At 46.1% G+C, this 12,242-nt stretch overlaps 1 protein-coding gene across 2 annotated transcripts in view; it reads left to right on the top strand.

The window, feature by feature from the left end:
* VGLL1 (vestigial like family member 1) overlaps positions 1-11,546 on the top strand; it is a 29,013-nt gene extending 17,467 nt beyond the window's left edge. For both annotated transcript variants that reach the window (XM_017659088.3, XM_017659087.3), the window contains 3 exons: positions 3,221-3,640; positions 5,255-5,314; positions 10,263-11,546. In XM_017659088.3, the coding sequence (XP_017514577.1) occupies positions 3,221-3,640; positions 5,255-5,314; positions 10,263-10,306 (524 nt within the window). In that variant the 3' untranslated portion in view covers positions 10,307-11,546. The remainder of the gene's footprint in view (positions 1-3,220; positions 3,641-5,254; positions 5,315-10,262) is intronic.
* Positions 11,547-12,242: the final 696 nt, after the last annotated feature.

Below are 12,242 nucleotides of genomic sequence, written 5' to 3' on the forward strand. Positions count from 1 at the left end.
TGAACTGCACAGGTCCACTTATGCGTGGATTTTTTTTCAGTAAGTATATTGGAAAATTTTTTTGAGATTCGAACCATTTGAAAAAACATTTCTTTTCACTAGCTTATTTCATTGTAAGAATACAGTATATAATATATACAAAACGTGTTGCTCAACTGTTTTGGGTGAGACTTCTAATTGATGGTAGTCTATTAGTAGTTAAATTTTGGGGGATTTTTGACTGCATGGGGGGTGGTCAGTGCCCCTAACCCCCATGTTTTTCAAGGGTCATCTATATTATAAACATTGCTTTGAATATCCTTGTAGCAAAATTTTTGCACACATCATGGATTATATCCTTAAATTGCTAGAAGGAGAATGATTGGCTCAAAGGTTGTTCCAGAAATTTAGAGGTTTTTTTGTTTATGGACAAATCACCCCCTAGAAATGTTCTGCCCACCTGCCACTTTTGCCATCCCATTAGTGTGTGAAAGCACCCAGCTCACTGAACTCTGCAATATTGGGGAGGCACAGCCCATAAGAGCGTGAGGTTGGGAATCAGCACTACCACTTGCTAACTGTGCGGCATTAGGCAAGTTGTTTTAACCACTGAGTCTCTATTTTCTCATCGGGGTCACTGAGAATCACATGAGATAATGTGTGCAGAGTGCTAAGCTAAGTGCCTGGTCCATAGTAAGTGCTCAGTAAACAAAAACTGTTCTACAATTATGATCCTTCCTGCCCACCTCTGATGCAGTGTTCCCTGGGAATGGATGCACACTGAGCCAGAGTCTTGGAAATCTCTTAGAGCCAGTATCTACTCCAACTTCCACATCAGCCCCAGTGTCCTGCTGCTGCTGGGGGCTTCTCAGCTCTGCCCTTCTTCCCTTTCCTTATGAGGATCCTCAGACCTCATCCATTACCATTTTGCCTCTTCTTGGGTTGATGATGTGGAATGTTGCAAACCAGGAAAGAAACCTGTGAATGTGAGCCCAAATTGGCCCCAAATAATGATTAGTAATAACAGCAGCAGTGGCTATCACATAGTGATATGGGATGGAAGCCTTTTATATTCTTACTGAACGGAAAATCTCAAGTGTCCCAGAATCAAAGCCTTTCTGGCTGCATCCTCTCCATTCATTAGTGTAGTTTGGGGTTTGAGAAGGCAGCAGACTCTTCCCTGCAGCTGCCTTTCTCATCTCCAGAAGTAACTAAGAGGGGGACTTTGGGTAAGAAAGTGTCACCAGGGCCACTTCTAGCAGCAGCAGCCTTGAGCCCACCCAGTACTGTTCAGGATGCCTTTACCGGTTCACAGGGCAGATGGGTGGGCCTGCTGGGAGCACATGGCCCACGAGGATTCAAGGTTGCCCCTCCATGGGTGCCAACACCTCTGCTCTGCAAATGGGCCTTTCCCTAGGCCACTCAAGGCCCACTGTTGGGGTGCTATAAAGTAGGATTGGGGCACTCTGCCTTCCCACATACTCCCATTCAGCCTGTGCTCTGGTGTACTTGGTGACTAAATGAGACCTTGGACAGTGGCATACCACCCGCTCCCCATAATATTTCAGACAGAATTCTGGAAGGGAAGCTGTTAAAAGAAATATTCAAAATCTGAAGACTCTGTCTTGCATTTTTCAAGGGCCTAGGTCATATGTGTGTGATCTCTAAGGCCAGATCAGTAAGGCCAGCTGGAAAGCGTCCAGTTGTCAGAGGCTACATACTGTTTCTGACTTGTGCCGAGGACATGCAGTACCCTCATTCAATATGAAGTACAGATAGTGATTATACTAAGTCAAGTTAATCATTGTGCTCCAAGGTGCCCTGAATTGCTCTTGGCCTGCTGATAGCAGTTTTCAAAAGTAGGAGTCATCCCTAGGAATGAATCTTAATATACGTGTCCTTGCCCTCTGGTTTCACTGAAGCAGGCAGACATCATCCATCGCGCACGGCCAGTGGTTAGCGATGTGACATGGCGAGCAGAAAGTCCGTGCCATGTAGGTAGGGCTGGTTTTGCTCCTCTCTGTATTATGTGATAAGCTATGGTTGCGGCGGGGGCAGGGGGGCATTCCAGCAACACAGCAGTCCTGTCAGATGTTTTTGTCTTTTACAAAATGCAGGCAAATCTAACAATCAGGAGAGCTGGGAGAGGCACATGTGGAGGGGAAGAGGACCAGACAGCCTCTCCAGCCCTCAAATCTTCCTTTATCTCCACACCCACATCCTCCCTTCATTATCTTAGATAGATGAGAGGCTCTAGGATTAAGCACCATCTGCCAGAGCGCTCTCTCTCCTCTCTTGCCTGAGTGGGTGTTGAGAATGGGGTAAACATCCATCCATGTCATGAGGTAGGTAGACTTTTTGAAAACTCAGATTCAGCCGCTGTTGGAGGCACAATTCCAAAGGACACTCCATCTCCGTTAGCCAGTCCACGGGAACTCTGCAAAGGAAACTGACCCTTGAGCATTTTGCTTTTGCAGGAATAGGTCCGGGCAACCACTCCCTACCCATCACTTCCCACTGCAGCTGGGAATCCCTACTTGGCTTATCCACTTCACTAGCTCCGTCTGGTCTCTTAATATCCCCATCCCTCAGGTACCTCTTGAAAATGGAGTTTCAGCCTCTTGACTTGTGTGAGTGAGTGACACAGGTGAGCATTAGACCCTTTACAAAGTTCTGTGACGTCCTCTTGTTCGGTATGTTAAGAGCACCAGCTATAAAATACAGCCAAACAATAGCAGCAGCCAAGTTGTACTTCTAGAAAAGCTGCCTTCAATGGCTAGTTGGACAAGGGCGCAGAGATGTATGTGCAAGGATGCTCATCACAATGTTGATTAAATATAACTGGAAAAAAATGGAAATAACTGTGTTGCCTACAAACACCAGCTTTGTTAATCTCAATACTGGCTGATGGAATATTGTGCAGCCATTTAAAGAGCTAGTGTTGGTTCTACTCATTGCTCTGGGAAGATATTTGTGTATTTTAATGAGGCGGAAGCAGCCTTGGAAAACAGTACATGACGTGAAAAGAATGCATACATGAAGAGAAACAAATCTCAGAAAGAAGTACACCTGAAGGTGGACAATGGTAGCCCCTGGTTAGTGTGATTACAGTGATTTATTTTTTTACCTTTTCTACATTTTTTTCACATTAAGAAATATGGATTAACTAGAAAAAAAATAAGGCACTTCCATTTTGAGAACAGTAAGCACCTAACATGTCTTCTAAATCTTTCCTTCTCAGATGGCGACATGCCTCCAAATGAGTGGCATTTCTCTTCTCAGTGGACAAAACCACAGCCAGAAGGATCTTTTTCGTACGGTGCCTCTAACTGCAGCTTCAGTGGGCCTGGTCCCGCGACTGTGGATCCGTATTCCCTGCCCGTGAATGAGAGCTCCCCGGGTCAGCCTGGCGAGCTGTGGCATTTGTCCTCCCTAGCCAGCCCCAGCTTCCCAGATCCCGGCTGCTCTCAGGGCTTCTCCGCTGGGCCCCTGGTTGCAGAGCCCCAGGCTGATGTGAAACATGAGCCCTTCCTAAGTCTCCTCCAGCAAGACCAATGCCTAACCCATCCTCAGGAATCTGCCATGTGGGAGGATTATAACTCCACCCAGACAGCCGGAAACACGGGTTTGCTCTTCAGCCTGCCTTCCAGCCCCACTCACTGTAAGGAAATGCCTCCAGATACTTGGAGGACTGCCCCTGATTGGTTGTGATATTGAGTGAGCTGTCGTGAGATAGGGTGCCAAGACTAATTAATTGCTGCCACTCCAGACATGGGGCTTCGTGAGGACAGAATGTTCGGTTTAAAAGTTCCATCTATCTTCCCTAGGTTTCACTGACATTCACAGTTTAATGACTGAAGGGATACATAGGTTCCAGTCAGATGGACTTGGCCCAGAATATTCACCCCAGTCTGTTGACTTGGACTTACCCTAGAAAAACGATAGGCTACTGCCTAAAATCATAGGGTCCTGCATTTGCCTCACTGTGAGCCACCAGATAATCCATGTGTCAAATGAAGCTCTGTGACATTCCTAAAGGCTCAAGCTCTATCCTCCAAACGGGCAGGCGACTGGCAAGGAAAGGCTCCTGGGCAAAAACAAGGGCAATCTATACCTACCATCTGCTCTGCACATAACAATTCAAAGCCACTGTAGAGGCCCCATTGCTGCCTGGGCACAGTCGCAGTGCCTGGCTGGTTGGCGGTGGCTCGCGCCTGTGCAGTAGGCTCCTGCTTGGTTTCCCTTGGGTTCATGCTCCCTGACCACCACCCTGACCTTGAACCAGAACACCCATGAGGCTCATTCGCTTTTTCACTCACTCACCCAGCAGACATTTAACTAGTGCCTACTAGATGCAAAAATACCCATCAAAAAACAAGACTTCCTTCTTTGTCGAAGGATGGGGGGAAATAAGCGTGAAACATACTTTTACCAAAAGAGCAACCCGCTCTGCTAACAAAATTTGCCTTTCACATGAAATATTGGTAATAGTATATATTTTATAGGTTCATGGGGCCAAGTCTGCATCCATTGGCATTTTGTGCTCTAGATAAATTTTCTTTTACAGCTCCCTATGTATCTAGTTCTGGTGTTCCATGCCTGAAAAAAAGGGCTGGAAGCTGTCTTTACTCTGGACTAAGTATATAGTACGTACACAGAAGACCTGATAGCGTAGCCCACCTAACTCAGGCACTGTGTACCATCCTAAAATCAAAAATTTCCCATAAAAACACCACTCTGTCATTTCCAGATTTTGATTAGGGATGTACATAAAATGGCATGCTTGGGAGACCTATGATAATTCCCACCCTTGTACTCTTCAAAAATCAGCTCATACTGGATTCAGAGGAATATTAGGCCAACTGTGTTTATACATATGCCTGTGAATACACACACTGAGAGCCCTATTTCAACAGTTGGTTAGCACCCAGAGGGCTGAAATCCTTGCCTCCCAAACAACAGTTATAACAGTTCAAATCCAATTCAGCAAATATTTAGTGATCATCTACTACAGGTCAGGCGCATCATGGCGAAACTATAATGCAGGCATCATCCCAGAATCACTCACCATGTTCAGACGAATGGTTATCACCAAGCCACAACCGCTGCAGACCCTTCACACTCTCCTACTAGTGTTGATATCAGTCATATTAATTGGCAATTGGTGGTCCAGAGGGTGATGAAGTCCATGGGGCCTTAAAGACAGAAGCTTCTCTGTTGGAGCATCTGTTCAGAGACGTCTGATAGGAAATCTCCAATCACGTTTCTTTTCTAGATAAGAAAATTTATTTCCCCCCAGATCATGGACCTGCCAGTGCCAGCCCTGCAAGTGAAGGTAAGTATCTGGTTCTGCCTTTGATGGTGTCTGTGTCCTGCAAGCAGACTTGAGGAAAAGCTTACAGTGTAAAAACCAGGATCTCCAGCAACTGAAAAGGCCTTCATTTCTCTTAGTATTTTCATACAATTTGTTTCACCTTGGTCTCCAATGCCAGATACTTGTTATTTTGTAAAATGTTTTGACCATTTTCTTAGTTTGCTCTAAAAGCAAATCTGTCCAGTTCTTGTACCTGAGCTGGATTAGGTGACTCATGGAAATGAACAGGTTCATGAGGATTAGCTCGCTCTGTCCCAGGTGTTCAGTTTTCAGCCCAGAACATAGGGTCACCCGAGGACTCTACAACTGGGGAAGATGTCACCTGGAGCCAAAGGCCAGGATGCTGGGCTGCACACGCAGTTTGAGAATGGTGTCAGCAGGAATTCCCAGATGGGAACAGTCTGGGTGCAGTGACGTGAGGGTCTTAATGGCCTGGGTTTGAATTCGGCTTCACTACTTACTAGTTTGGGGAACTTGGTTACATTTCTTAACCTTTCCATACCTCAGTCACCTCACTTGTAGAATGAGGACTAAAATACCGCCCACCTCAGGGTTTCTGTGAAGATTAAATGAAACTATATTTAAAGGTTAAGGATTTACATTCTAATATAAATTAGCCATGGAAAGCAAGCCACCAAACACAGTAAGCCTGGTGCACTGTAAGCCACGAGAAAGGGCTTTTTGGAGGGCATTCTGTGTGCTTGTGGGGGGTGGGGGGGCAAAAGGGACAGCTGCCGCCATAGCCCCCGAGCTCCAGCACTGTACACTCTAGTGTGGAGGGGGGTGAGGGCACTACATGGGCCTCCCTAGAATGTCAGCCCCTGGCAGGCCAAGCGTCACCAGCCCTGCAGCAGCGCCTGGCACAGAAGTCAGTATGAATTTGTTGACTGGATGAGTGAGTGAAGGCAGGAAACAATGGAAGAACACTGAAAAGGGAAATGGTAAAAATATACCTGCCAATATAGTACAAACTATTTTGTTTGAGGCCCTTGTGTAATATAAACAAGCCATACATCACGTCACCCTCAGTGATTAATTGGCCCTGCCCAAGTAAGGAGGTAGATTTAGGGCTGGTTCAAGAGCCTTAGCATGGCTGAGTCAGGTTCCACATAAATCTGCGCCCAAGGGCATGAGCTCTGCTGGCCTAATTAATGCAAGTCAGGATTATAAAGTCTACTAAGAAGCTGTTAATAGTTTATGTATTTTTAAAAGTGTAAGCCTTAGGATTACTCAAAACTTGATGCTTTAAATTGTTCCTAAGCCAAAAATAACAGCAACAATATGCATGGGTGGTAACTGTGAGCTCAGTCCTCACAATGACCCTGTGGTATGTAAGTATTTATATTTAGATCTACTTACACAACAGGTATTCAGTAAGGGATTGAATGAACAGCTCCATTTAATAGATGAAGAGACTGAGTCTCAAATAGGTGAAAGGACTTCTTCCTTAAGGTCACACAGCAGGAAGTGGCCGAGACATTTTATCCCTTTGCTCTCAGTGTCATAAACTCATCAAAATCATCAATTCTAATAAACATACATCATCAGAAACAATTCCAACTTAAGTGTACAACAATGAAAATTAGCAGCTGGTAAGATGGTTTCACTATGTACGAGTTCACCATCTATCTGTGGCCAGGACACTGCCCTAGAATAAGGGGAGGGAGAAGCGGAAGGTGTGGAAAGCATGCAAAGGAGAAATATTAACTCGGGAAAGGGGCAGGGGGTGAGCTTTCCTTGTGGAGAATAATTGAGGGTAAGTGGGGAAGGGTACCTGCCTCTGCCAACAGTCCCAAGTCAGCTATCCGGCTGTGATGGCCCTGGACAGAGAGACGCAGCAGGGCCTGGGAACTGGGAAGGGGGTAGCATAGGGCTCTGAATAAAAGGACCGGGAAGCCCAGTAAAACCCACTCCAGTCTCCAGGCCTGCCCAGTAGAACCACAGGGAGCTTGTGATATGCACAGATTCTGCAACCAAGCATGGGGCTTGGTTGTCTATATGTTTCACTCTTTATATGTTTTATATTAACCTGATTTCAGAGTGAACTGGATGAACCTTTCAGCAGGAATTTTGATAGTCCTGAGAGAGTTCTTATGTGAGGCTGCTGATAAATACTGTCAGTAGAGGGAAAACGGAGTCCCCTCCATCCCTCCAATATGGCCTACGAGGCAGAGACCACGTGGAGCAGAAGAGCAGTCAGCTGGGAAACTAGTCAGACCTTTCTGAGGGTGAATCCCAAAACCTTGGGCAGCAAAATTTTTAGTGACTTTGATTTTTTGTTTTTATTGGTCTACAAAGAGCCTGGTGCATTGCCCTTGCCCTATTCCAACACTTTCCCTATTCCAACACTTCACAGCACTTATCCATAACTTGCAAATATTTTGGTTTTTACCCCCTTTTTTAGGGAATAGGGAAATGGGGACCACCTTTCAATGAGATGGTCAAAGGAGGCTTCTTGGAGGAAGCGATGTGTGAGTGGGACCCACATGAATCAAGGGAGCCAGCTTTAGAGGGTTGGGGTGGAGATGGAAGGAGGTGGCAAAGCTGCCCCTGCTAAGGCCTGTAAGTGTGAGGCCTGGGAAAAAGGTCAGTGTGGCCAGCGTGCTGAGAAAGGGAGCATGCTCAAGACTAGGCGGGACCAGGGCCACATGACACGGCCTTACGGGGCATGATGGGAGCTTGGATTTTTTTTTTTTATTATTCCAAGTGACTAGGTAAGGCACAGTAGGATTTTAAGCGTGACCCAGTGGACATTTAATAAGGTCATGTAAACTGTTGTGGAGAGGATAGATTAGAGAAAGGCAAGAATGAGAACAGGCTAGGAACATGGGGAGGCGGCAGAGTGGAGACGGAAGGTCTGTGTGGGATGTGTAGCTCTTAGGATTTGCGAATGGATGGGAGTGGTGAGGAAAGATATCCAGGTGAGCTGTTGGGTTTCCCATTTGAGCAACTGGATAGATAGTGCTGCATGTATCAAAATGAACATGGTAGCAGAAGGGAACTCTGGGCTGTGTTAAGTCCAGGGTGCTTGTAAGACATCTGGTGGATATGTCTCTTAAACACTGTACATGTATGAGTGGAGTTCAGAAGGGAACTCCGGTGACTTAACATGGATCAGTGTATAAATGACATTTAAAGCCATTGAATGATCACCTAGGCAGAGAATGTAGCTAGAGAATAGAGAAGGGCAAGGGGAGGAGTCCCAGAGTGTGACGACATCTAGAGGCTGGGGATGGGAGGAGCCAGCGGACGATCCTGGGGAGCAGTCAGTGTGGTGGGAGAACCAGAAGTGTGGTGCTACAGAAACTGGAAGAGGAGACTAGAACAGACAGGGTGATCAGCTGGGCCAAGGCTTCCGAGATGAAATAAGAGCACAGAGGAATTCCATTACATGTGGCATCAGACATTCTGATAACCTTGTTAGGAGCTGTTTTTGTTATGTGATGTGGCTGGAAGCCAGATTGAAGTGGGCTGAAGAGTACATGCGAGATGAGAAAGTGAAGACAGCCCATGCCAGCAGCTTCTTAGAGAAGTTTAGTGGTGAGGGGTGAATAGAAATGACGTAGTAACTGAAGGCCCAGTGGGGATGAGAAGGTTCTTTATTTTTTTTGAAAGAAGGCAGATATTAGAGCCTATTTGTATAATAATGGAATGTTCCAAATAAAGATGAGATCCCTGAAGAGGGAGAGAGTAACTGGATGGGTGAAGTCATTGAGAAGACAGAAAGGACATGCAGAAGCATTGCCATTTGCTAGGAGAAGGGGACGTTCTACCATTAAAAGTGTATGAAAGAAGGCAGAGGAGCCACACTGGTGCCAATGTATTTGTGGATTTGTTTGTGGGGAACCTGAATCAAAGTACTAATCAAATGATTGCTGTTTTCTCAGTCAACCGTAGGGTGAGGCCATCAGCTGAGAGTGAGAATGTGGGATGTTGAAAAGAGTGGGGAAGTTTGAAACAAGTTGTCTTGGGCATTCGGGAAGCCAGCCTGCTTGTAGACAAATGTTTGCAGGGTTGCTGCTGCTGATCTGAAGTCAGATCATGAATTTCGAGTGGAAACAGTCGGCTGGGATGTGATTTTCACCAGTGCTGTTAGGTTAATATAACACAGAGAAGGCAAATGGCGGGGCTCATCCAGGTTTGAGGTTTGGGCAAGTGAGCATGATGGATGGAGAAAGGAAAAGGTGAGGGTATTTGCAAGTGAGTGCTTATAACAAGGGACCATGATATCTAAGCTGCATGAAGAAGGAAATGGAATCAGGCGCAGGGTGCTGGGCTGGAGGACTGCACCCTGTAAAACTCAAGTGACAAGATGACTTAAGCCAGTGACATGGAAGGTGGTGCTGCAGAGTGGTTGTTTGAACCTTGAGGTGGCAAGGGTGTCACCTGGGTAGGTGATGACAAAGTCTAGCATGTGATCCTGGGAATGGCTGGCTGAAGTAGAGGGAAGGGACGGGTCATTAGATATGAGAATGACAGGAATCGCGGAAGTGAGGTAAAATCAGAACCAGTGGTTATGCACAACGCGGGTGCCCCTTTTTTCCCCATTCACAGATGGGAAAATGGAGGTGTAGGGAGGTTAAGGAACATGCCCAAAGTCAAAGTGAGTAAGTACCAGAGTCAGAATAAGAATTTGAACAAAGTCAGAGAAAACTTACCCTCTAAGCTAAGCTGCCATGTGACTACATGATAATTTTACTCTACTACATATAAAGACTTCAACTCACTTAATTCTTACCACCATCTTAGGAGGGTGGGTATTATCAGCAGGATCCTCAGTGGGGCTCAGAGAGGCTAGGTAATTTGCCTGGGGTCACACAGCAAGGCAGTGGTGCGGTCAGGGGTTCAAACCTGAGCTCATCTGACCCCAGAGCCAGCTTCTCCTCATCATGCTTATCCTGTTTTTCAGATAGCCAGTCTCCAGAGAGAAGAACAGACATGTTCTTTTATTGAACTTCAGTTTGAAGAAGAGAATTCCTTCTTCCAAACCTGCTTCTGATTTTCTGCTGTGAATCTAGAGGGTCTAGAGACATCACTGTCCTTTTCTCTTTCTGCTGCTAAAGAGCACTGAGTCGGGAGCAAGCTTCTGTTGCCCCCAGAATTGTACACTTCTCTTCCTTGGCCCTGGTTTTCAAACTTGTTAAGCGAATCCCCAGCATATAAAGTGGTTCAAGTTGCTGTTCAGTGATGGGAGCACAGAGGCCCATCTGCTTGCTTCCCCACCCATGCCCACTGCCTTCCAGCTGAGAAATCACAGTCCCCTTACCCTCTGCCAGCAGCGTTGTTGAAACCAAGAGTGACTGTGATATGCTGAGGGTTGTCCCACTCTTCCACCTGAATGGAGACACCAGGAACAGCCTGAAGCTTTGTAGTCATAACCAAACTGGCCAGCTTCATTCCTGCCTCTACCAAAAGCACATTCAAAATGGGCTGGGCAAGACCCATTGAGAGTGAGTGAGTTGTGGCTGGGCCAGCCCTGCACCCTGTGAGTCTGGCAGGAAGCTGAAAAAGTCTCAGGCTGTCTCTGATGAATGAAATCCTTTCACTTCGAAAATTCAATTCCTTAATTCTAAGAAAAGTGATTCCAAATGGAATTGCCGAGAAATCTGAGAAGAGACGAATTGGAAGTTAGTTAGCAAACTGCTGCATCCCAAGCTGGGCCTAGAGTAAGTTCTGGATCCAGAACATTTCTTAGATGCAGTTGCAGGAGTTCTGTCTGCCCTCACACTGAGGACTCTGGCATCTGACCCCCCACCCCCAGGTGTTCATCTGGACATGGGCAGCACCTTATAGCCTTCCACAGGGCCCACCTGTCTTCCATAAACACATAACCTTTCCTTTAGCCCCTTCTCTGTCAGTGACATCTGGCAAACACTAACTTTTTAGCGCAGAACTGTTGGGGCCGCCCATTGGATACCCACAGCATCTTAGATGAATTGGAGGTGGAAGGCAAGGCCTGCTCCAAGGGGGACGTGGCAGCAGGACCTCCCTGCAGATTGTTCCAGATAAAATGGCAATTTTCTCCAAACTCGTTCATTTCTCCAATCTGGGAGACAGCCTTGAGCGCACTGTGAGCTTGGACAACATCCCCAGAAGCCCCTGCTCTCAGTGTCCCTGTCCATACCCACTCATTCCTGCATAATAGCTTAAAGGGTGAATAATAAAACTCTGCTTAAAAAAAATAAACTGCTTTTTCGGGTTACGCTATTCCTAATTCTGAATTCTTTCACATCCATGTTCCTGTGCAGGCTTCCCAGCAGCCCCGGGATTGGCATTACCTTCACACAATACCTGTGGGCACTGAGGTAAATGAGCTGCCCAAGATCAGAGCCAGTGCTGCGGCCAGGGCTCTGACCGCAGGGCTCTCTCCACCGTAATACTTAACAAGAGTTAACAATCAGGATGCCTCCGAGATATTTTCTCTACCATCTGCTATGGAAGTAAAGACCACAACTCTCTGCATGAATGAATTGGTGACCTTGGCCATAATATACTAATTCTCGTGTCTCTAGAACAGCTTTTCCAGTGTGTTACATATGTTTCCTAGATTTAATGAGAGAGAGAGAAAAAAAACCTAAGTTCAGTTTCTCTTAAGTTTGAACAACCTTCAAAAGCCATGTTCTTTCTTAGGTGATAGTTGAGAAAATTCAGGATGGAGGTTGATTCTAGCACCTGTTATGCCTAATTACATAAGTTGGTTTATCTTGGCTTGCTCTAGAAAGAGGAATCTGTGTTAGCAGGTAACACACCATCCAAAGTGAACTCTTAAGATGCTATTTAGGGAATAGAAGAAATGGTTCCAAGAGGGCTGGCTTTTTACGGGGCCTGGGTGTAATCTGATAACGTTTCCCTACAAATTCCTTAGCCTGGAAGCTCTCTCCTGAATAAG

The sequence above is a fragment of the Manis javanica genome, chromosome X (assembly GCF_040802235.1).
Source record: "Manis javanica isolate MJ-LG chromosome X, MJ_LKY, whole genome shotgun sequence".
Lineage (NCBI taxonomy): Eukaryota > Metazoa > Chordata > Mammalia > Pholidota > Manidae > Manis > Manis javanica.